Genomic DNA, 25,741 nt, shown 5'->3' on the forward strand with positions numbered 1-25,741 from the left:
AAGCTCTCTCTTGGAACAACTTCGAGAATCTGAAGTCTAAGTTAGGCATGATTGACATCTATCACCTAGCTTGAGGGGGAGTGTGAAAATCTAATATTCATTATTACTTGATTAATTGACTTTGTCTATTTTAGTTAAGTCTCTTATTTTTAAAATAAGGAGCGATTGGGGTGATTAAACCAAATCCATTAGATATTTTCCCATTGTGTGTAAAGAGTAAATTACTCCTTCGATTAGCTATTTTTAATGCATGAAAATCTTGAGTTTTAAGGCTAAGAATATTTAAGTCTTTAGACTATATATTTTCACCCAATTCTAGCATTATAATAAGAAAAATATAGAAGAATAAAATAGTTTTATTCTAGAGATTTCTTCATCTCCCAACCTATAAAACAAGACACAACAAGCCCCCCACCCTCCTTGTCCATGTCGAACACAAACACACATGTTAAACATGATGAAACACAACAGAGAAAATAAAATATATTTGGACTCCAGACATGGTAAGAATATGGGCAATACATGAGGACATAGCATCAAACAATCCCTAAGGATTACAAATGTAACTCCCAATCCACACAACATTGATCACACACCATTATCAGCTAATACAATCTGCAACTTTGGTGACCAAAGGAAATTGATGAATCTCTAAGGATATCTAGGGAAATTGGGAACATGAAGAACAAAAATTGAGTGAGAGAAAGTGAAAAAAAAAAAAAAAAAAAAAAAGAGCTACTGGCAGGAACTGAAGCAACAAAGAGCGGAAGACAAAATGATGAAGAGATTGTCTTTTTGAAGGTATTTATATTTGGGCTCTATATGCCTTTATAGGCCTGATAGATATGGTTATTATGAGGTAAAATTTGGTTCAAGGACAGATTTATTTTGACCTGCAACCTCTGATAGCAGCCCACCACTGAAAATTTAAAATCAAGCTACAATACATTGGTTTTAGGCCATTAGAGCCAAAATTAACTACAATTTAACCAAATAATAAAGCCTGTTTCCAAAATCAAATAACCATATCAATATTTGCATTCATGATATGAAATATGTAGGAAAAAAATAGTATTTATTGTTGTCTGTATCATGCCATGCCCATTTCTAGTGTGTATCTAGCTGACAGTTCATATATTCAGTTATATGAATTCATTTTACCTGATATCCATTTTAGGATGCTTAAACAATAATATAAGATCAGAAATTTTTAAAGCCCAAGCAACATACCAAGCAAAAGCCCAAACCTACAACATATATTCTGAACGCATCGTGGTTGATAATTTATTATTATTTCTAGCTTAAGGCCATACTCCTCATTCCTCATCTTTTCTCACCTCATCTTGTCTAACAATATAGTTAGTTCCTATGCAATGCTAATTTATTTCCTAGCCCTGAATTCAAATTCAAGCCACAAAACCACACTGATCAGAAGACACTCTCTGGCCCTCAAAAGGAAAGTAGAGAAAAATTCAACAGCGTAAAAGAAAATTAATATATATACATACCCATTAATCATGAGCACCACTCTATTGCCTCGTGTAATTGGAACATAGTTAGTTTCCTGAAAAGATTACATAATTAAAAAATAATGTGTCTAAATAATTAAGTTGCAAGATGAAATAATACACTCCAGAAGAAGGAAAAAGAGGTAGCAGTGGTGGGATTGATACAAAGTGCAAAAAATAGAGGAGTGACCCTTGGCAGGTAATTGTGTTAATGGGATCAAATATTTAATGGCAATATCTTGATCTGATCTGCTATGCTTTTTTATCAATGTCTAGGAGGCAATTTCTGGGCCAACCACAATAGAAAAGGCAAAGAGATGATGTGTTGCTGAAACCAACCTTGAATAAGTAATAATAGTAACAGCTTTGAATCTTGAGAAGACACATATGGTGTTTTTGGAAATAAATGAAATACAGCCCAGTGGCCCGACATAAGCCAGTACATGACATGATTTCAACATTTGAACCTAACGTAATCCCAAAATTGAAGAGTTTTTGAAGTCTAATATCATCAGTTAAAAATGCCATCACTGCTATAGTGAACAGAATCAAAGAAATAGGCTAGAGAGAGAAATCTGAATTTATCTTTCTTTTTAATTTCTAATAAGGTTTTAATTTTTGGTTTACATCAGGAGATACATAGCAACTTATTTCATTCAATTTGGAATAAGTTGTCTTGAATGGTTCTTTAATAGTCTTTTATGGTGATCTAAGCCACATTTATCTTACCACATCAGCATGATTGAACAGCAAGCCTTCAGCACCACTAATAATTGGATTTAATTGAACCAAATTGGAAGAGGAAAGGCTCAATTTGTCCAAATAAAAGTAAAATATATATATGTATCAATTCAATCCAAAGTGAAACTTAAATAGCTTCTAGCAAAATTAAGTGCATTATGTCTGTAACTCCAAAGCAGAAGCAAAAATAACAAAACATAGACAACCAAACGAGATATAAAAGTACAACAGTAAACTACTTTGAGAAAAAATTCAAGGCTATTTTCTTCACAAAAGTTAGACATTATCATACCATAACCATTAGTGGTATGAGATTATTGTAGCACAAATTATGTTTTCCTTAGAGATAATGAAAGAGGGCAGGGGTTTCAAAAAGTTAAGCTGGTGCTCCACTATTGGAACATACCGGTGATAATATTTGCTTGAGAACATGGGAAACCACCACATCCACAGGCTGGAGGTCTGCCACAGCAGCACCAGGTTCCCCATGCTGGACGAACAACACTTGTTAGCTCAACATGATTAGTATAGAAGAAGAAATCAAATCAGAAAACAAAGAGAAGCATAGCACAGACAACAGTTAAGGGCTAAGCATATAGAGCTAAAGTCTAAAAGTGATCAACTCAAAACAATAAAAATAAAAATCCCTTGGTTCTGCAGAAATACAAGTATAAAGTAACTCACAATTCCCAGACCAAGTTCCATCTTTCCTGGGCCTAAGCGATCAGAAGTAACCTGACCAGGCAATGTGCAAACAGATAATGCAACACCCATAGTTCCAACCATCTCAGATGCACGTTTTGCCTCTGAAGTAACATCAGCAAGAGAAAGGCCAGCTGCAGCTGCAGCTCCAGCAACCTGCATTCCACAAAGAGGAAGAGGAACAATGCAAAATTTCAATGCAAATAATTTGTTTTAAGAAAAAGCCACTTTGCTAAAATTAGATTTTCAAAGAGAACAACTTTACAAAAACAAAAGAAAGTGAACACAGTCAATGGAAAATATCTTTAACAATTTGTAAGTATAAAGTTTAGCTTCTGTCAAACAGCCAAGAGAGAGAGAGAGAGACAGAGAGAGAGAACCTTATTAACAAGAATAGTTCCTGCCAAACCTCTTCGTCCAGCAATGCCTCGAGGTGGAGGTAATGCACAATCATCTCCGACAATTACAGTCTGCAAAGGGAAGGAATTGTATCCATATTTTGATTTTATTCTCCTGACAATGCTTTGGACATTAAAAAAATATATATATATTCCTTTAAAAGATGACATCTAGCATGAAAACATACTTCTATTTTATAACCTTCAGATCTTGCTTGCTCAGCAGCCAAACCAAAATTCAAACGATCACCGGTATAGTTCTGTCCACATCCAGATTATACTATGAATTAGGAACAAAGAAAATATTAGTTGTAATATGCTCCCGGCTTCAAACCTAAACATGCTTCTAACCTTTACATTAAAGGGTCTAACAATGGTTTTTCATTTGACTTACCTCTTTCAACCACCACCACCACCACCCCCGACACCCCTGCACCTTTTTTTCTTATTGAGGGTGGGTTGGTGGGGTTGAGGATAATTAAAAAGAGACATCTTCTAAAGTGAAAACAAAAATTAGAGCACATATCATGATAGCACTAAATACCCATATACAGCAATAGATATCATATAAACCTATAACCTGATTTATTAGGAAAGAAAAATACCGTAACTATCAGAAGACATCCCATAGGACCAGTCACAGCTCGAATGCCCTGATGAAATAATTTCAGTCACAAATGCAAAGACATTTAAGATAATTAGAAGGAAGATACATCTCCTTTTAAACCACAAAAAAAAAAAAAAGGAAATAGAAAGCATACAGCTAAAATTGAATCAACTGGAGGAGAAGCGAAAACATCTCCACAAATGGAAGCTGTCAGCATCCCTTCTCCCACAAATCCAGCATGTGCAGGTTCATGCCCACTTCCACCTCCTGCATCACAAATTATATCAAATAGAAAAATATCTCAATAATGCTTTCACAATTTATTTTTGTCAAAAAAGGGTTCCTAAGAAAGCCAATATCGCATGGCATAACCATTATTTCCTGAGGCCAGAAAATTCAAGAGATTTTTTTTCCATTTCTTTTACATATTTTCTTTTTAAATACAAACTGTAAGAAAAGTAAACAAGATGTAACGTGTTCAGACAGGAATATTAATGGACATAAATAAAACCCATACAGTTAAAACATAACTGGCTACATGGAAGAAAATAAAATTTCAATGGAAATAACTAGAGAACAATAAGGACAGAATCATGCAAGCTCAAAAGTTTTTGCCCAATGATGAAAACCAGCTAATACATATGGATCCTGGACGTTAAGAATAGTTACCAATATATTTTGTTAAGATCTAGGGAAACTTTTTGAGCATATATTTCAAAGGAAACAACAATTTTGACCCGCAAAATTGTCTTGAAATCATCATAGCTTAAGAAGATACCAAAAGTAACAAATTATAGAAATTAAACTTCATTTTCGAGTACAAGAAAACAGATATGAAGTGTTAGCAGCTTTGCAGGGTCTAAACCTGATATGACAGCAACCTTGTCATATGTTGCACCTGAAACATCAGCACGAATTACAACCTTCACCTGCAAACGAACAAGTTACCATTTTGTGCATATAAAGCCTAATTGCAATAACTGAACATAAGCAAAGAGGAAAACCAAATCACCTCCGGAAAACCATCTAAGTACTGGAGTCCAGGATATGTTTCCACAAGACCCTCAATAAATTCAGTCACCACATCTAACGACACCATAACAAAAGAGCTTCAAAATGGTTTTCCATGAAACAGAAAACTAAAACTAGGCAATTCGTTTTTCCCACAGTTAAAATAAATAAAGAGATAGAGACAAAGAAAAGAAAACTCTATTATTTTTCCTAGTTTTTTTCCTCAGAAAACAAAATTCAGAAAATCTGAGGCGATTTTTAAGTAATAGAACGAAGAAATAGTGAGAAATAAATAGACGGAGTAAGCGAACCGTTGGGGTTGTTGATGAGTTTCTTCCCTTGAAAAGCCATAATCGAAGACTTTCTTTTCTTTTGTCTGCGAAAGTTTGCAATTCAGATTTGAGATGCGAGAGACAGAGGGAGGACGTTTTGATTTTCCTCGGTGTTTGGACTTTGGGACTTTTTGTTGGATAGTCACTCTAGATTTACAGAGTCTCACCCGAAATACAACACCCATTTTGCTCTTGCTTAAGACTGGGGAGTAGCTTTTTCGGACAAGAAATTTCACCGTCAGCAATAAAATTGTCCTCGTCCGTATTGCTCTCCCGTTCTTTTTTTTTCAAAATCATTTTAAACGCATTTTTTTTTCTCTTTACGTCCTTTTTACCTTTAAGTTTTAAGATTTATAAAAGCTTTTGAATTTGTGTTTTTATGATTGAGAATTTGAAATTGCATATAATCAAAATAAGTAATTCAGAATGAGTAAACTATCATTTTCACGAAAATTAAAATATATAAAAAAAAATTAAATATTAAAATTATTCACCCGTTAATTATATCTAAAGATTGAAAATTAAAATACAAATAATTAAATAATTATTTAAATTAACTAATTAAATCACAATATGATCAAGCATGCAAGATAAATTAAGTTTGAATTTAACAACTTAAATTAAATAAAACAGAATGTAAGTTTACGTAGTAAACTTAAAAACATGTAAATCGAGTCAAAACAAGCATATAAGATCCTAAAACATGCAAAAACTATTAAACTTAAACCAAACAATCTTAAACATACAAAAACTATATTAAATAGAATCTGAATTAAACTAAATTGAATGTTTCAAACTTAAATTTAATGAATTAAACTTCAAATCTCAAATAATTAATAAAAAAAACTTAAAGAACATGGATTGCGTGAATTAAAAACACTTAAAGAGAAGATGCAAATTGAATTTAATTGAAAGCAAAGATAAAAATTTAGGAAAACTTCAATTAAATTGAAAACAAAACAAAACTTAAATTTAAAATAAAACTAAAATTGAACTTTGTATAAATTTAAAATAATTTAAAGAAAGTATTAAAACATGAAAAGTAAAGAGGAAGAAAATTTAAAGGAGCTAACTACTACAAATTAGGCTATTAACCTGAACTCTACTTCAATTTTTTCTTTAAATAAAGGATAGTTATTTAGAGAATAAAAATACAAGAAACCCTAAACAAATGAGTAGAAGTGGTGGTTGGCTTTTATCAAATCTCTTTCTAGTTCAGCTAAGTTTGAATACTTAAATGAAAAAGTCTTCTTGAAAATAAAAAATCGAAAGTCTTCTGGAAAATGTTGTTCAAGTTGGAATAAATCTTATTTCTTCTTAGAGACTTCTTGAAGTTTGACTTCAAGTAAGACTTTTCTTGAAGAGAAGAAAATCAATTCTAAATTTAAATATATTGTGAATGCATGCCCCTCTTTAGAAGTTTTTATGTATGCATGAAAATCCTACTTTAAATAAAGATAAATGCAATCCAAGTGAAGATAGGATTTCCAAATCAATGTAGGAAAACAAGTAGCTGTTTGGACTTTTTCAATTTAAGCAAAATTGCCAAGTCATTATGCCACATAAGCCTCCAAGTCCTCTCTTTTTACCAATGAGAAAAAATTTGTTGCCATCTCATCCATTAGTAATTCTATACATATGCGCCTACATAAAACACCATAAACTTGCATTTAATTTAAAATTACAAATTTGACCTTAATTATAGTCGAACATGCCTTTCTTGATTTTTACATGAATTTTCTAAATTTCTTACCAAAATTGAATATTCTAACTCCCATAGGTTTGGCAAAGCAAATCTTGCACAATTTTCACACTTTCATTCTAAGATTTCTAAGAACTCTAAGAATTATTAAGAATATATCAAAAATAGTCCAAAATTCATTCCAATGTATTAAGAATCATTCAAGATTGATTAAAAACTTTCAAGATTCTCTAGAATTCATCAAGATTTAATTTTTTCTTTAAGATTTCCTACAAAATAGCAAATTAAGCACTTTAGAAGTAAAAAGATCATTATTTAGCTAAAAACTAAGCAAAAATCACTTATTTAAGCACAAAAAATAAGTTTAAATAACTCTGTATTATAGAGTTATCAAACTTCTAAGCTTGAACTTTTGCTTGTCCTTAAGCAAAATAAAACTTTATTATATCAAATACACATGCTTGAAATTCTATAAACTTTTAGTGATCAGATTTTCATAAGGTCCTAAAAAATTACATAAAGTATATAACTTAGAGAAAATCATAAGCATAGATTAAACACTAGATTCATTCAAGAGTAAGCTCTATTTTAATTACAAATTTTTGTATGTGTATGTGTATAATCTATCTCATATCAATGTAAGATATTTAATTAAAGTTATGCAAATAATGAAATTAACACAGAATCTTTAAGTATGCATAGATTTCATAAGTTTCCTTTCACATACTCTTTCCACTAATGTAGCCACATTTAACTAAAGATCAATATGTCTTTATTAAGCTTGTAATGTAAGGCTAGGATTAAGGTATAATAAGGGAAAATTTAGGCTTATAAACCCTGAACATGCAATACTTAGGATCTTTTACTTTGATGAAAGAGCTTTCAAGAGAATTATACACCCCAAAACTTTGATTCTTTTTCATTTTTTTCTTTCTTTTCTTTTCAAAAAACAACTTTTTAATGATTTGCATATGTACCTTGTTGTTTTCATGTTTTCACCCTTGTTTTTTCTCTTTTTGAATTTTGTTTTTCTTTATTTGAAAGCTATTTTAGCTTTTCTTTTCTTTATTTGTAAAAAAATTTACACACTGCTTTTTTTTCAAGCTCCACCCTTCAATCCCAATGAAACATAACTCTTATGTTGATTTGATTGATCCATATACACATAAGGTAAGGTAGAAAGATAAAAATAATAAATCAAAATATGGTTATTTCATATAGGTTAAAAACAAAGAGATGATATATAATAGGCTAAAAAGAGGTGACTAAGGATAAACATAAAATTACCTTGAAATGTTCAAATGAGTCAATGATTGTCTAAAACATCTTTACAGTTAAGTGTTGTCTAGAATTTCCCTTTAAGAAATGCTCCAACAAATTCTAAAATTAGAACACAACTTTCAAGATCAATGAAATTCCATATCTTCATAAGCCTTAATTAAATATGCATACATCTTAATGATCAAGACTAAGTGCTCACAAAGTTAAAAATATCACAATTAAAAAAATAAATTCTAAAAATCATCTCATGTTATCACTACATTCTTTCATTTCTAATAAGTTATAATCAATGTTAATCAAAGTTTTATCATTGGATTATGAGAAAATTAAAAAAAAAAAAGTAATATAATGATTCTAAACATGGCAATTTAAGCTAAAAAATAGAAAATTTGAAAGTTTTAAAAAATTTTCACACAAATTTTCCCTTTTTCTAACTTAAATAACACATTGTCCTCAATGTGTAAAAATATAACAATAAAGCACAAAAGGGAAAAGAATACTCTCCTAATTCACCAAGATTGAATCTAAACTTGTAAGATCACTCTTACATCAATAGCCTGTTATTTTTTTTCCTTATTCCAAGCTCTTCAAGTTTCTCTTTTTTCCTATGATAACAAAATAAAACAAATCAAAGCATACATGTTCCTAAAAAAGGAAAAACAACAAATAATGTTTACCAATAATTTAAAAGTAAAACTTAGGTTACCTCTCAAGCAGCGTTTTATCTATAGTCTATAGCTAGACTACTTTCCATTGGGATTAAATGATTATCCCACACTTGATACCAGCATCCACTCACTTGTTTCTCTTTATTTTAACCACATTTGTCATTTGTAAAAATTAAGTGGTGTTGATGCTTTATAGTAGTTAATTTATTCCCAACCTTTATAAATATATTTTTACGTATGCTAAGATAGGTTGCCATTGGCTTTAGTATAGTGAAAAAGATACCATTATGGAAAGTATAGGTTTATGCTTTAAAGCTAAAAACTCCCTCATAGGTAGTATAGTCAGAGTGAATGCAATGCATGAAGTATTATAATCCTTTTCACTAAGCTTAACAAGGGCTATTTCTAGAGGCTCAAGCTTATTTTCAAATAGATAACCCTTACAATATGCTTATCCACCTTGTGTAATTCCACTTCATATATTTGATTTTCATAAGGTTGGGGAATAGGTAACGGTGTGCTATAAGGCTTAAAAATTGGTTAACCAGGACTAATGCTAACCATTTTTTTAAATTCAAGTTTCTTACTTGATCTATCATCCTTCTAAGTTTTTGTGTACCCATATTGCCTAAAATCATTACACAGCTCCATACCATACATAGGATCAACACCCTCTTCACTATGATCAATACCATACGTAGGATCAACACCCTCTTTCTCTGTTGGTTGCTTCCTATAATACTTTTCATATTCTCATGAAGTGTTAGATTCGATATCTCTAAGTAAGTTTTCTTAAAGGTTTATGCTAAAGGCATTTACTAGCTGTTCAATTTGTACCTTAAGGTTCTTATGGGAGGCTTGGTTTTGAAAAATGGACATAGATAGATTTTGAAAGATTTGATTTAACATTGTTTCTAAGAAAGTTTTTTTTTTTTTTGAGTTGGGGAAGATATTAGGATGGTAGTGGGTGATATTGTGTAGGATAAGAATACTATGGTGGTGGAAATTATGAAAGCTTAGTAGGATAAGTTAGATTATACATAAGTGTTGAACTAAAAGACTACCTCTGACTATTGCCCCATAAGTAATTAGCCTCCTAACCTCAATTATAGGTGTTTTAAAAAGAATGTGATTGTTAACTATAAAAACATTATCACTATTGTAATCCCCACAACAAACATATATTGGTTCTGAAATGAATGGATTGGATTAGGATCATAGTTATCATTGATGGCATTAATCTTATTAGCTATAATAGCAACTGCAAAGCTAGAGCATTAAGGGAATCTATGTTCGACCCATTAGTAGCTCGCTTAGACTTTAAGCAATTAGATGACCATTGAGCTTGGGAATTCTCCAAAAAGGATATGGCATACTTTTTATGGTTTTGGGTCTTATATGAATAGTATCTTGACATAAAAGAAAAAATATATATTAATACAAGAAAATAAATTTTAAATTATAAAAAAGGTGTGCTGGTACCAATATTAATTCTTTTTCTTTAATCCTCAGTAATGATGTCAAAAACTTGATTGAGAATCTATAAGTGCATAGAATCAGAATAAGTAATATAGAATGAGTAGAATATCGTTTCTACAGAGATTAAAATATATGGAAAAGAACTAAATATTGCAATTGTTCAACCTTAATTATATCTAGAATATCAAAAACTAAATAGCTGTTTAAATTAACTAACTAAACCACAACCTAACTAAGCATGCAAAATAAACTAAATCTGAACTTAACAACTTAAATTAAACCAAATAGAATGTAAATTTACTTAGCAAACTTAAAAACATGTAAATAAAACTTGAACTAACATGTAAGATCCTAAAACATGCAAAAATTATTAAACCTAAACCAAACAACCTTAAACGTGCAAAAACTAGTCTAAATAGAATCTGAATTAAACTTAGTTAAATGTAACCAACCTAAATTTAATGATTAAACTTCAAACCTCAAATTAAATTAAGAACAGAACTTAAAGAACATGAATTGCATAAATTAAAAACACTTAAAGAAAATATGCAAATTGAATTTAATTGAAAGTAAAAACAAAAATTTTAGAAAGCTTGAATTAAATTGAAAACAAAAAAGAAATTTAATTTAAAAGAAAACTAAAATTGAACTTTGGATAAACTTAAAATAACTCAAAGAAAGCTTAAAAATATGAAAAGTAAAGAACAAGAAAACTTAAAGAAGCTAACTACTTTAGGTTGTGCTATCACCCTAAACCTTACTTTAATTTTTTTGTAAACAATGGATAGCTATTGATAGAATAAGAATACAATAAACCCTAAACAAAAAAGTAAAAGTGGTGGCCAGCTTTGATTAGATCTCTTTTTAGTTCAACAAAGCTTGAATTCTTGAATGATGAAGTTTTCTTGAAAATCATAAGTTAAAAGTTTTCTAAAAAACGCTCTTCAAGTTAGAATAGATCTTGTTCCTTCTTGGAGTTTTCCTTTAAGTGGGACTCTTTTTAAAGAGAAAAAATCAATTCTGAATTTAAATATCTTGTGAATGCCAGCCTTTCTTTAAAAGTTTTATATATCCATGAAAATCCTACCCTAAATAGGAATAAATGCAATCCAAATAAAGATAAGATTTCCAAGTCAATATAAGGAAACCAAATGTTATTTGGACTTTTTCAATTTGAATAGAATTGTCAAGTTATCATGCCACATAAGCCTCCAAATCATCTCTCTTGGCCAGTGAGAAAAGACTTGCTACCATGTCATCCATTAGTAATCTCAAACATGTGCGTCTACATAAAATATCATGGACTTGCATTTAACTTGAAATTATAAATTTGACCTTAATTGTAGCCAAACATGCCTTTCTTGATTCTCACATAAATTTTTTGACTTTTTCATCAAGATTGAATAATTCTAACTCCCATAGGTTTGGCAAAGAAATTTCACACTTTGCACAATTTTAACACTTTCACTTAAAAATTTTCAAGAACTCTAATCAAGAATATATAAAAAAAATAGTCAAAAATTCATTCAAATGTATCAAGAATCATCCAAAATTGATCAAGAACTTTCAAGATTCTTCAAAATTCATCAAGATTCAATCTTTTTTGTAAAATTTCCCATAAAACAACAAATTAAGCACTTTTGGAGTAAAAAGATCATTATTTAGCTAAGAACTAAGCAAAAATCACTCATTTAAGCACAGAAAACAAGTTTTAATAACTCTATTTTAGCAAGTCTAAACAATTTAATAATTTTCATACTTTCACTCAAAGATTTTCAAGAACTCCAAAAATAATTAAGAACATATCAAAAACAGTCCAAGTTTCATTTTAATGTATCAAGAATCATCCAAAATTGATCAATAACTTTCAAGATTCTTCAAAATTCATCAAGATTCAATCTTTGCTTTAGTATTTCCTACAAAATAGCAAATTAAGCACTTTATGAGTAAAAATATCATTATTTACCTAAGAACTAAGCAAAAACCACTCATTTAAACACATAAAACAAGTCTAAATAACTGTACTTTATAGAGTTATCATTTTAAGAGTTTCTAAATTTGCAATTTGGAACGTTCTTACAAGCCCTAAAATTACATATCCAAAATTTTTTAAAAAGTTTTGGATTTGTATGTTCAAAAGCTTAAAAATTTTTGTAAGATATTTTCGTTTAACTATTTTTTCCACACGTAAATTTAACTTTTTTACTTATCAAATATGAAAATCCAATAAGTTATATAACTTACAGGAAATGCATATTCGGTAAGTTATATAACTTATAGGAAATGCATTTCTAAAAACTTTAAAATTAAGAAGAAAAAGGCAAATAAGTAATTTCATCTAAAAAAATTTGAGGTAATGAGAAAAAAATTGAAGTGTATTTAGAATCATCGTATTTCTTTTCTTTTAATTATTTTAATGTAAATTACAAATATATCATAAGAAATCATGTGTGGATCTTAATAATAGTAGTATTAAAGATAAATTCATGTTGAATTTGAAAATCCATTTAAATCGACTTAAATGGAATTCAAATCAAATTAATTTAAAAAAAAAACTTGAATACTAAAAAAAATTTCTAACTTTAGATAATTTGAACTCAAAATTGTTTAAACCCAAAATAATTCAATACTAAAGCAAAAATAAATATAAAACAATCTGAACTCAAAATCATTATAGTTTGAAACACTTAAAAATCCTAATTTTAACCTAAACACATTTGAACTATAATTGATCCAAGACTGAATTAATCTGAAACAAGATAGATCAAACCTAGAATTTCCTAAATTTGAAATGATTCAAACACAAAATAATTTGAATTGAAATAGTCAAAATTTAGAATTATCAAAATCAGAGTTTGAATGGTGCAGTGTCACCCAATTTCATTTTGATTGGGGTCATTAGTTGATAAATTTATATAACAAAATCAATACGAATTTTTAAGGCATCAAGTCTCATATTTATCAAAAAACTTAGTTTGAATATTTAGGTACATGATTAGGAGGAATTAGAACACATAACCATTCATGGGATAAATTTAACATTTATTTATTTGCATATTTGATTTGTATTATATTATATCACCATCTTAAATCTTAATGTATGCACACATTTTTTAACAATTTAAACATCTCATGATATCACACATACATAAAAAATATATGCATACTAACTTTCAACCTTGTATGACCTATTGACAATTAAATTATGCATGACACAAGTATATAATTATAAAATCCATAGCAATTAAGCAACATAAATAATATAATTTAATAAAATATAAATAAAGTATGGAAAAGGTAAAATATAACATAAATAAATAACATAATTGAAATAAAACATAAGATATGAAAATAAAGCAAGAAATTAATAAGTAAATAACATAAATCGAATAGCATATATGCTTTACATGCTGAATTACTTTAACTATTTACTTGATGATAAGTATAAAGGTCTCAAATCTAAATGAATTTTATAATGCAATGCCTGGCAAATCAAATAATAATAGAATTATATATGGTATGCATAGTTATTGAATATAAAATACCACTAATTTTATGAAAAAACGTACCTAAATCTAAATGACATAACATTACAAGAAATAACAATATTAGGGATGGAATTTTTTGTCCATAATACCACTATTGGCAATGGAAAATTTTTTAGCAATAGAAAATCTATCACTAAAGGTCTAACGGAAAGTTTGTAGTTAGTGATAGTATTTCATCATTAAATCTCATTTGTCATTAATACAATTATTTTTAGCGACAAAATTTTTAATCGCCAATCCTAAAAAATTCATCGCTAAAACTAATTTCCAACAAAATTATCTTTTTTAATTTTTGAAAAATATTGAAAAAAAACTTTCCAGCCGTAATGGGTTTAGGGATGAAAAATCTATCGTTAATAGTTTTCTAAATTCCATTGGTAAAACTAATTAGCAACAGATTTTCCATCATTAATTCTTTTTTTATTTTGATATATTTCTAAATTCTATTGCTTAAGGTCTTTAATGACAGAATTTTTTGTTGCTAATTGTTTTTGTAATAAATTTTTTAAAGAAAATCCAGATAAAATTTTATGGCTAAAGCTTTTTAGCAACAAAAATTTCAACCCTAATAAGCAAAAAAATTAATAATTTCCAGTCGAGCCCTTTTTTACGGACAAAGCCTATCACAGAGGATCAATCATTCTCTCTAAATGTTCAATCCTTTGAGGTTTTAGGTCAATTTACATTTCAAAATCTGTTGAAATCATCCATATAGATCAAAATACACCATATTATACCATAATTCAACATTTTAGATAATTTTGATAAAATCTACCAATAGTGCCTATACACACAAATAAGAAATTCATAGTTCCTATCAATTCATTATAATTCTCCACAAATATCTATGAAATTCACAAACCTCTAACAATGAATCCAAGCCATCCAAATAAATCCATCATTCTTAAACAATAACATCTAACAATAAAAAGTTAACATCATTGAGCACTACCTCCCTATGTCACGAGCTCCGATCTTATACTCAGAATTCCTACGATCTTAGGCTTGAAATCTCCTCCTTTATGCCTAAGTCAGCCTAAAATACAAGCGTGCGGGTACTAGAACAATGGAAAGGGCTGATTACGCAAGTTAAAGAGAAACAGGATAATAAGGTAGAATGCTAGAATATGCTCTGTATTCACTGAAACAGAAGTGTTTGATGGTGTACAATAAGGGTGAAGCTGCCCTTTATTTATAGTTGAGGCTCTAGCTACACTTAATGGCAATATCCTTAGAATAAAGGCTAAAATCATGGGATTACACAGATTACAATCAATTAGGATTCTAACTCCTGATTTCTAGGGTCAAACAAATCTGCCATGAGGCTCCTACTGATCCTGTAAGCTTTCAGAAGCTTTCCTTGCATGTCCAGCACCTTGAGCCATTTTGAATATGGTACGGGCAGCCTGCATGCCAGGCTTTGGTTTCACGAGCTGGCCTGCAAGCTGGGTGGGTGTTTTGACCTCGTCTCCTAGGCCTTGGGTGTAAATACCCGTCAGCACTTCTGATTTGCGGGCTTCAACCTCTGGCTCACGTGTTGGTGCACCTGATGTGCCTGGTGCACCCGTCCAATGCGTGACATTCTCTTCCACCTGATTGCGTAACGCCCTCGTTACGTCTTCTGTATGGTATTGCCTAATCTAATCCCTGAACTTCTATAAATCATCTGTTGGTTCCCAACTCACCTCACTGTTTGAAAGTCCCTTCTAGCACACCAAGTACTCTTATCTTGGTTGATAGTTCTTTCGTTTCACCTCTCGATCAGCTATGATGCTGTGGACCTCCTTCTCATATGAGGCCCTTACTTTTAATGGCATACACTTTGACTCTGTCCATCCTGGATCTCTCTCATCTTTATAAAACGGCTTGAGCATGCTCACATGAAACATCGGATGTACCATCAACTTGGGTGGCATATTCAGTTTATAGGCAACCTTACCTATCATCTTGACTACTCGAAAAGGTCCCTCATACCTTCAGACTTGGCTCTTGTGTAGCCCCCTATGGCACACAATAAGATGTAGCTTTATCAACACTAAGTCTCCAACTCGAAACTACACTTTCTGCCTATTCTGGTCCACCCACTTCTTTGATATTTTGGCCACTTTGTGTAGACAGACTCTGGCCAAGTCAGTTTACTCCTGTCATACCTTGGCAAACTTGTATGCTGTTAGATTCAATCCTGTATAACCTACAGTAATCAAATCGAGTGCTAGTGGTTGTTGACCTATCACAACTTTGAATGGGCTCTGGTTCGTTACCTCGTTCTTTTACAAGTTGTAGAAAAACTACGTAACATCTAGCAGCTTTGGCCAGTCCCTTTCTGTGGCACTCACATAGTGCCTAAGGTAGACCTTCAATAGTCCATTCACATGTTCTATCTACCCATCAGTCTACGAATGCATGCTGGTGGAAAAGTTTAAGTCTGACCCCAATAGCTTGAACAACTTAGTCCAGAACCTACTAGTGAAACGCCCGTCCTAATCACTAACAATGGTCCTCGATACTCTCCAGTACTTAACCATGTTCTTTAGGAACAATTGAGCTGCCTCTTTGGCTGGGCACTCACTGGTTGCTGGAATGAAAATTCCATATTTGGAAAACCTATCCATCATTACCATGATGCTTTCAAACCCTTCTATTTTGGGTAGACCGATTATAAAGTCCAGAAAAATACTCTCTCATTGTCACTCTGGCATTGGCAATGGCTCTAAGAGACCACCTGGTTTCTTGAGCTCTACCTTGTCCTATTGGCACAGAAGATAAGTCTTCACATAAGCCTTCACATCTTCTTTCATGTACAGCCAGTAGTACTGGTCTTTGATCAGCGTCAAGGTACAGCTCACTTCTGGGTGTCCAGCCCACCTTGAATCATGACACTTTTGTAAAATTTTCTTACGAAACTTTTTGTGCTGCGGCATAAATAGTTTACTCCCTTGGTGTACAATAAACCATCTTACATCCAAAGTCGCATAGTTTTACCTTACTGGGTGTAATCCATAAGAGCCTTGACTGTAGGATCATACGCAAGTCTCTCCTTGATGCGCGACACTAGTGACCTCTATAGTTGGCTAATGGCAGCAAGGTTAGCCTTCCTACTCAGGGCGTCTGCCATTAGGTTCATTCGTCTCGATTTATATTCCATCTGGAAATCAAATTTTATAAGAAAATCTTACCATCTTGTCTGTTTGAAGGACAATTTCTTCTGTATCTGAAAGTAGTTAATCACCACATTGTCTGCCCTAATCACGAACCTTGACCCCAGCAGGTAATAGCACTAAGTATGCAAGCAGTGCACCATTACAGTTATCTCTTTCTCTTAGATCATGTACTTACGCTCAATCTCGTTCAGCTTCGTACTCTTAAATGCGACTGGATGTCCCTCTTGCATTAACACGCTCTTTATGGTAAAGTTTGATGCATCCGTATGCATCTTATACGGCTTGGCATGGTCTGGTAAGGCCAAGACTGGCTCCTCAGTCATAACCTGCTTCAAATTATCGAAGGCTTTCTGGCACCCTACGCTTCACTCTCATGCTCTCTCTTTCTTGAGCAAGTCAGTCAATGGCATGACTATTACTGAGTGACCTTTGATGAAATACCTGTATTAGTTAACCAACCTAAAGAATGATCTTAACTTAGTGACCCTAGCTGGCGGTTACCATTCCAGGATGGTATGTACCTTATTTTCATCATGCGTATCCTGCCATCTCCCACTATGTGGCCTAGGAACGAGATCTCTTACTAGGTGAATGAGTACTTCTCCCACTTGACAAATAGCTTGTGCATGTAATAGCTTGAACACCTGTCTCAAGTGGTCTACATGCTTTTCCAAAGTTTGGCTATAGATCACAATGTCATCCAAATAAACTATAATAACCCAATCAAAGAATGACTGAAATACCTTGTTCATAAGGGTGCAAAATGTTGTTGGGGCATTCGTGAGTCTGAATGGCATCACCAAGAACTCATACGAACCATACCGAATGACACATGCTATCTTTGGCTTATCTTCCTTCGTGATCTTGACTTGGTAGTAGCCCGACCTCAAATCTAACTTGGTGAACCACTTTATGCTCTAAGTTGATCAAACAAATCTATAATGAGTGAGATGGGATACTTGTTCCTGATGGTCAGCTTGTTCAAAGCCCGATAGTCTATGCACAGCCATAACAACCCATCATACTTACGTTGGAATAGTACACCATAAGGTATCTTCGATGGCCTGATGAAGCTAGAATTAACTACCTCATTGAGCTACTTTTTTAACTCCTCTAACTCTGGTAGGAACCTTCGATAAGAGGCTCTAGTTGGTGGCTTGGCTTCTAACACTAGCTCGATCTTGTAGTCTACCTCTCTTTTAGGTGGTAGTCGATTAAGCAACTTTGCAGACATCATATCACTAAAGGTTTTCAGCACCTTTAACACTTCCAAAGGTGACTCGATCTCCTTCTTTCTTGGCTCATCATATTTCAGGGCTGCCAATAAGGTGTCTTCTTCCCTGTTTACCGCATTGGTAAATTAAATGGCTAACACTACCTATGACCCAACTCTAGACCCTCTCCTTAATGGCCTTAAGCATTCGCATCGTGTATCCAAGATGGAAACATAATTGACAAAAGGCATAATGAAGGTGTTAATTCAAACAAAAAAATTCAACTCAATCACAAACTCATAGTCGTCAAGGGGTATTACCTCTATGGTCTCTTTACTTTTCCAGTCTCTAAGCTACAACTCCACTCTCTGTGCTACTCCAATGGTTGAAACCTCTTTAGAGTTCACCATTTTAATGGTACCAATCTTTTTTTACACTTTTAGTCTGAGCTTTTAGGCTCTATCACTTGAAATAAAAAGATGTGAGGTACCTGTGTCCACTAGTGCGCTCATCTTCTGACTCGTAACTATCAGATCCATAAACATCAAGCCTTTTGACTTATGATTCCCCTTACTCTGGATAGTATTGAGCACTAACGACCCAAGCTTTACTACCCCTGACTCTGGCTCCTCGTTAGACTCTTTGTCTATAGTAGCCAGTTTACCCTTTTACGGGTAATTATACGCTATGTGACTCCTTCTACATAGGTAACATGCTAGTGGCTCTCGATCGCTCTTTACTTTTCACTTACCTGTTGATGGCTTCCTTTCGTCATCTTTGGTTGAACGGTTTCGATCCCTATCCTTGGACTTCCAGTCACGGTCTTTTTCCTTAGACTATTTTTTTCGATCCCTATCATCCCCTTATCCTTGGACTTGGAAGATTCAAACTTGTTTAAAGGTTTGAACTCTATCAAGGCCTCAGCAGTAGTCATGGTTTTAGCCAAGTCATGAACTCTCCTCTGTTGTAGCTCATGCTTCACCATGACATCAGCCCATTCATAAAAGTAAATAAGACATCCTTCTCGCATAGATCTGAGATTTATAGCATCAGTTTAGAGAATTTCTAGACATACTCTTTTATGTCCCCTTATTGGCTCAGCCTACGTAACTTTGCTCGCACCTCATCATCCACATACTTCGGATAAAATTACTATCTAAACTCTTTTTAAAATTTTGCCCAGGTTTCAATCTTGGCGCTTCCACGTCTGACATCATCACACATGTATTTCTACCACAATAAGGCTTCATTAGTGAGATACATAGTAACGATGCTTATTTTTATCATCTCATCTTGCATGTCTATGGTCTGAAAGTACTACTTTATACCCCAAAAATAGTTTTCTATTTCCTTAGCTGCCTAATCCCTTTGAACTCCTTAGGCTTGGGGACATCCATTCTGGATTTGAACACTTCAGTAAACATGCCATTCTTAATGGCAATCTTGCAAGAAATGAGCTCACTGGCAAGCTCCTCTATCGACTGGTGCATGGCTTCCATGCCATCGTGCAAGGTTAGCACTTCAGCCTCTAAGGCCTCATTTCTTTGGGTGATCACATCCATACCTTTGTTTAGAGTAGCTTGTAGCTCACCTTGGATCTTTTCTTCCATGAAATCTAGTGATGTAATGTAAGTCTCCACTTCTTTAAGCTTTTCCCCTATGTCACCCATGGTCACTTCTACTTTGGCCAACCTACCATCCATGATAGATCAGATATCTCTTGAACTGGCTTTCCTACCTCTTTCACACCCCTACTCCTAGGCCTCTGGTTGTTGGTTAGTAACGTCGCTTTGGGATGCTATCTCTTTAATCATGATCTAAGCTATATAACATAAATACGTAGAATCAAACTTGCTATGATACCAACTATCACGGGCTCTAACCTTAAACTCAGAATCTGTGCTATCTTAGGCTTAAAATCTTTTTTTTATGCCTAAGTCAGCCTAAAACATAAGCGTGTAGGTACTAAAATAATGAGAATGGCTGATACGTAAGTTAAAGAGAAAATGATAATAAGGTAGAATGCTGGAATATGCTCTGTATTCACTAAAATAAAAATGTTTGATGGTGTACAAATGAGGGTGGAGCAACCTTGTATTTATAGTTGAGGCTCCAGCTATACTTAATGGTAATATCCATAAAATAAAGGCTAAAATCATGGGATTACACAGATTACAATCAATCAGGATTCTAACTCTTGATTTCTAGGGTCAACTAAATCTATCAGGATGCTTCTACTAATCTGTAAGCTTTCAAAAGCTTTCCTTGTATGTCCAGTACCTTGAGCCCTTTTGGATATGGTACGGGTAGCCTGCATGCCAGTCCTTGGTCTCACAGGCTGGCCTGTAAGCTGGACGGGCGTTCTGGCCTCATCTCCTAGGCTTTACGTGTAAATACCCGCCAGCGTACCTGGTCTACGGGCCTCAACCTCTGGCTTACGTGCTGGTGCACCTGATGTGCCTAGTGCACCCGTCCAGGGTATGATATTCTCCTTCACCTGATTATGTAACACCCTCATTGTGTATTCTGTATGGTACTACCTGATCTAGTCCTCGAACTACCATAAGTCCTCTACTAGTTCCCAGCTCACCTCACTGTATGAAAGTCCCTTTCAGCATATCAAGTACTCTTATCTTAGTTGATAATTCTTCCATCTTATCTCTCGATCAACTATGATGCTATGGACCTTCTTTTCATATAAGGCCCTTGCTCTTAATGGCACACGTTTTGACTCTGCCCATCTTAGATCTCTTTCATTTTTATGAAACAGCTTAAGCATGCTCACATGGAACACCGGGTTTTCTTTCGACTTGGGTGGCATATCGAGTTTGTAGGTAACCTTGCCTACCCTCTTGACTACTCAAAAAAGTCTCACATACCTCTGGACTAGGCTTTTGTGCAGCCCCTTGTGACGCACAATAGGATGCAGCTTCACCAACACTAAGTCTCTAACTTGGAACTGCATATTTCGTCTATTCTGGTCCACCCACTTTTTCGACCTCTTTGCCGTCTTGTGTAGACAGATTCTAGCTAAGTCAGTTTGCTCTTGCAATGCCTTGGCAAACTTGTATGCTACTAGATTCGACCTAATATAACTTGCAGTAATCGAATCGGGTGTTAGTGGTTGTTGACCTGTCACAACCTCGAATGAGCTCTAGTCCGTTACCTCGCTCATTTGCAAGTTGTAGGAGAACTGTGCAACATCTAGTAACTTTGGCCAGTCCTTTTGTATGGCACTCACATAGTGCCTGAGGTAGACCTCCAATAGTCCATTCACATGTTCTGTCTGCCCATCGATCTACGGATACATGCTGGTAGAAAAGTTTAAGTCTGACTCCAACAGCTTGAACAACTCAATCCAGAACCTGCCTGTGAAACGCCCATCCCGATCACTAACAATAGTCATCGACACTCCCTAGTACTTAACCATGTTTTTCAGGAACAATCAAGCTGCCTCCTCGATTGGGCACTTATTGGTTGCTGGAATGAAAATTCCATACTTGAAAAATCTGTCCACCACTACCATGATGCTTTCAAACCCTTCTGCTTTGGGTAGACCGATTATAAAGCCTAAAAAAACACTTTTTTAAGGTTGTTCTAGCACTAGCAATAGCTCCAAAAGATCGTCTAGTTTCTTGAGCTCCACTTTATCCTATTGGCACACAAGACAAGTCTTCACATAAGCTTCTACATCTTTTCTTATATGCGACCAGTAGTATCGATCCTCGATCAGCGTCAAGGTACAACTCACTCTTAGGTGTCTAGCCCACCTTGAATCATGACACTCTTGCCAAACTTCCTTACGAAGCTTTTCGTGCTGTGACACAAACAGTCTACTGCCTCTGATGTACAACAAACTATCCTACATCTAAAACTACCTAGTCTTACCTTGCTAGGAATACTCTATAAGAGCCTTGGCTGTAGGATCATGCGTAAGTCCCTCCTTGATATGCGGCACCAGTGACCCCTCTAGTTAGTTAATGGCAGTAAAGTTAGCCTTATTGCTCAGGGCGTCTGCCACTAGGTTTGCTCGTCTCGACTTGTATGCCATCTCACTTGCTTAGAGGATAACTTCTTTTGCATCTAAAAGTAGCTGGTCGCCACATTGTCCGTCCTATCCACGACCCTTGACCCTAATAGGTAATGACGCTAAGTGCGTAAGTAGTGTACTACTGTAGTCATCTCTTTCTCTTGGTCCGTGTACTTGCACTTATCTCGTTCAGCTTTCTACTTTTGAACGTGATTAGATGTCCTTCCTATATCAACACGCTCTCTATGGCAAAGTTTGATGCATCCGTATGCCCCTCATACGACTTGGCATGGTCTGGCAAAGCCAAGACTGGCTTTTCGGTCATAGCTTACTTCAACCTGTCGAAGGCTTCTTGGCTCCTTGCGCTCCACTCTCATGTTTTCTCTTTCTTGAACAAGTCAATCAATGGCATGGCTATTACTGAGTGACCTTTGATGAAACGCATGTAGTAGTTAACTAGCCCAAAGAATGATCTCAACTCAGTGACCTTGGCGAGCGGTTGCCATTCCAGAATGGCGTGCACCTTACCTTCATTAATGCTTATCCTACCACCTCCCACTATGTGGCCTAGAAATGGGATCTCTTGCTAGACGAATGAACACTTCTCCCACTTGACAAACAGCTTGTGCATCGTAATACCTCAAACACCTGTCTCAAGTGGTCTACATGCTCTCTCAAAGTTTGGCTATGATCATAATGTCATCCAAATAAATCACAACAAATCGATCAAAGAATGATTGAAGTACCTTATTCATATGGGTACAAAATGTTGTTGGGGCATTTGTGAGTTCGAATGGTATCACCAAAAACTCATACGAACCATATCGAGTGACACATGTTATCTTTAGCTCATCCTCCTTCGTGATCCTGACTTGATAGTAGCCCGACCTCAAATCTAACTTGGTGAACCATCTTACGCTCTTAAGTTGATCGAACAAGTCTGTAATGAGTGAGATAGGATACTTGTTCTTGATGGTCAGCTTGTTTAAAGCCCGATAGTCTATACACAGTCTCAATGACCTATCATGCTTGCATTGGAATAGAATCGATGCACCATAAGGTACCTTCGATAGCCTGATAAAGTAGCATCAACTAACTCTTTGAGCTACTTCTTTAACTCTTCCAACTCTGGTGAGGACATTTGATAAGGGGCTCTAGCTAGTGGCTTAGCCTCGGACACCAGCTCGATCTTTTGGTTCACCTCTCTTTTAGATGGTAACCGACTAGATAGCTTTATGAACATCACATCACTAAAGGTTTTCAGCACCTTTAGCACTTTCAAGGGTGACACAGTCTCTTTTTCCCTTGGTTGATCATATTTCAGGGCTATCAAGAAGGTGTCTTCTTCTCTGCTTATCGCCTTGGCAAATTGGATGGCTGACACCACCCGTGACCTAACTCCAGACCCTCTCCTTAATGGCACTAGACATTAGCACCGTACATCCAAGATACAAACATAATTGGTAAAAGGCACAAGAAGGGCATTAATCCGAACAAAAAAATCTAATCCAATCATAAACTCATAGTCATTAATGGGTATTAGCTCTATGGTCTCTTTACCTTTCCAGTCTCCAAGCTGTAACTTCACTCTCCGTGCTACTTCAATGGTTGAAACCTCTTTGAAATTCATCGTTTTAATGGTACCAGTCTCTTTTTGTAGCTTTAGTCTGAGCTTCTGGGTTTCATCACCTGAAATAAAAAGATGTGAGGCACTTGTGTCTACCAGTGCACTCATCTTCTAACCTGTAACCATCAGATCCGTAGACATCAAGCCCTTTGGCTTACGACTCTCTTTACTTTGGACAACATTAAGCATCAACGACCCAAGCTTTACTACTCCTGACTCTGGCTCATCGTCAAACTTCTTGTCTACAGTAGCCAGTTTACCCTTTTGTGGGTAATTACACGCTATGTGACTTTCTCCACATAAGTAGCATGCTAGTGGCTCTCAATCCCCCTTTACTTTTCACTTGTCTTCTGCTGGCTTCCTTTCGCCATCCTTAGTTAAACGGTCTCGATCCCTATCCTTAAAATTTTGATCACGGTCTTTCCTCTTGGACTATTTCTTTCGGTCCCTATCGTCTCTGCCCTTACCCTTGGGCTTGGAAGACTCGAACTTATTCAGAGGCTTGAACTCTATCAAGGCCTCAGCAATAGTCATGGCTTTAGCGAAGTCGTGAACTCCCCTTCATTGTAGCTCATATTTTACCCATGGCTTCAACCCATCCATGAAAGAAAATAAGGTATCATTCTTACCTAGATCTGAAATCTGTAACATCAGTTTAGAGAATTTTTAGACATACTCCCTTATGTCTTCTTGTTGGCTTAGCTTATGTAACTTTGCCCATGCCTCATCATCGGTATACTTAGGGTAAAATTACTCTTCAAACTTTTTTTGGAACTCTACTCAGGTTCCAATCTTGGCGTTCTTACGCCTGACATCATCACACTTGCGTCTTTACCATAATAAGGCTATATCAGTGAGATATATAGCAGCGGTGCTTACCTTTATCACCTTGTCTTACATACCTATGGCCTAAAAGTACTACTTCATACCCCAAATGTAGTTGTTTGCTTTTTGGTCGCCCTAGTCCCTTTAAACTTCTTAGGTTTGGAGACATCCATTCTGGATTTGGACACTCCAACAAACATGCCATTCCTAATGGCAGTCTTGTAAGAAATGAACTCACTGGTAAGCTCTTCTATCTGCTGGCGCATGGCCTCCATGCCATCACACAAGGTCAGCACTTCAGCCTCCAAGGCCTCATTCTTTTGGGTGATCACGTCCATACCTTTATTGAGAGTAGCTTACAGCTCACATTGGATCTTCTCCCCCATAGAGTCTAGCGATGCAATGTGAGTCTCCACTTCTTCAAGCTTTTCTTCAATGTCGTTCATGGTCACCTCCACCTTGGTCAGCCTATCATCCATAGTAGACCAGATATCTCTTGAACTGGCTTTCCTACCTCTTCTATGCCCCTGCTCTTGGGCCTTTGGTTGTTGGTTAGCAACATCGCTTTGGAATGCCATCTCTTCAATCACGATCTAACCTGCACAACACAAATACGTAGAATCAAACTTGCTCTGATAACAATTGTCACAAGCTCTGATCTTAGACTTAGAATCCATACGGCCTTAGGCTTGGAATCTCTTTATTTATGCCTAAGTCAGCCTAAAACACAAGCGTGCGGGCACTAGAACAATGGAAAAGATTGATTATGCAAGTTAAAGAGAAACATGATAACAAGACAGAATGCTAAACTATGCTCTGTATTCACTGAAATAGAAGTGTTTGATGGTGTACAAATGAGGTTAGAGCAACCCTCTATTTGTAGTTGAGGCTCTAGCTACACTTAATG

At 34.7% G+C, this 25,741-nt stretch overlaps 1 protein-coding gene across 2 annotated transcripts in view; it reads right to left on the reverse strand.

Annotated features, from left to right (window-relative positions):
* The window catches only part of LOC111289750 (putative 3,4-dihydroxy-2-butanone kinase), a 36,557-nt gene extending 31,089 nt beyond the window's left edge, over positions 1-5,468 (reverse strand). Inside the window, exons 1-10 of one of the 2 annotated variants that reach the window (XM_022881029.2) lie at positions 5,279-5,468; positions 4,969-5,042; positions 4,822-4,885; positions 4,111-4,223; positions 3,955-4,002; positions 3,538-3,609; positions 3,332-3,421; positions 2,934-3,107; positions 2,656-2,739; positions 1,509-1,564 (exon numbers count right to left, since the gene is read on the reverse strand). In XM_022881029.2, the coding sequence (XP_022736764.2) occupies positions 1,509-1,564; positions 2,656-2,739; positions 2,934-3,107; positions 3,332-3,421; positions 3,538-3,609; positions 3,955-4,002; positions 4,111-4,223; positions 4,822-4,885; positions 4,969-5,042; positions 5,279-5,318 (815 nt within the window). In that variant the 5' untranslated portion in view covers positions 5,319-5,468. The remainder of the gene's footprint in view (positions 1-1,508; positions 1,565-2,655; positions 2,740-2,933; positions 3,108-3,331; positions 3,422-3,537; positions 3,610-3,954; positions 4,003-4,110; positions 4,224-4,821; positions 4,886-4,968; positions 5,043-5,278) is intronic. The other variant, XM_022881030.2, reaches the window with a different exon arrangement.
* Positions 5,469-25,741: the final 20,273 nt, after the last annotated feature.

This window comes from Durio zibethinus, chromosome 11 (genome assembly GCF_047325235.1).
Source record: "Durio zibethinus cultivar Kanyao isolate XHJ-2024 chromosome 11, ASM4732523v1, whole genome shotgun sequence".
NCBI classification, from domain to species: domain Eukaryota; kingdom Viridiplantae; phylum Streptophyta; class Magnoliopsida; order Malvales; family Malvaceae; genus Durio; species Durio zibethinus.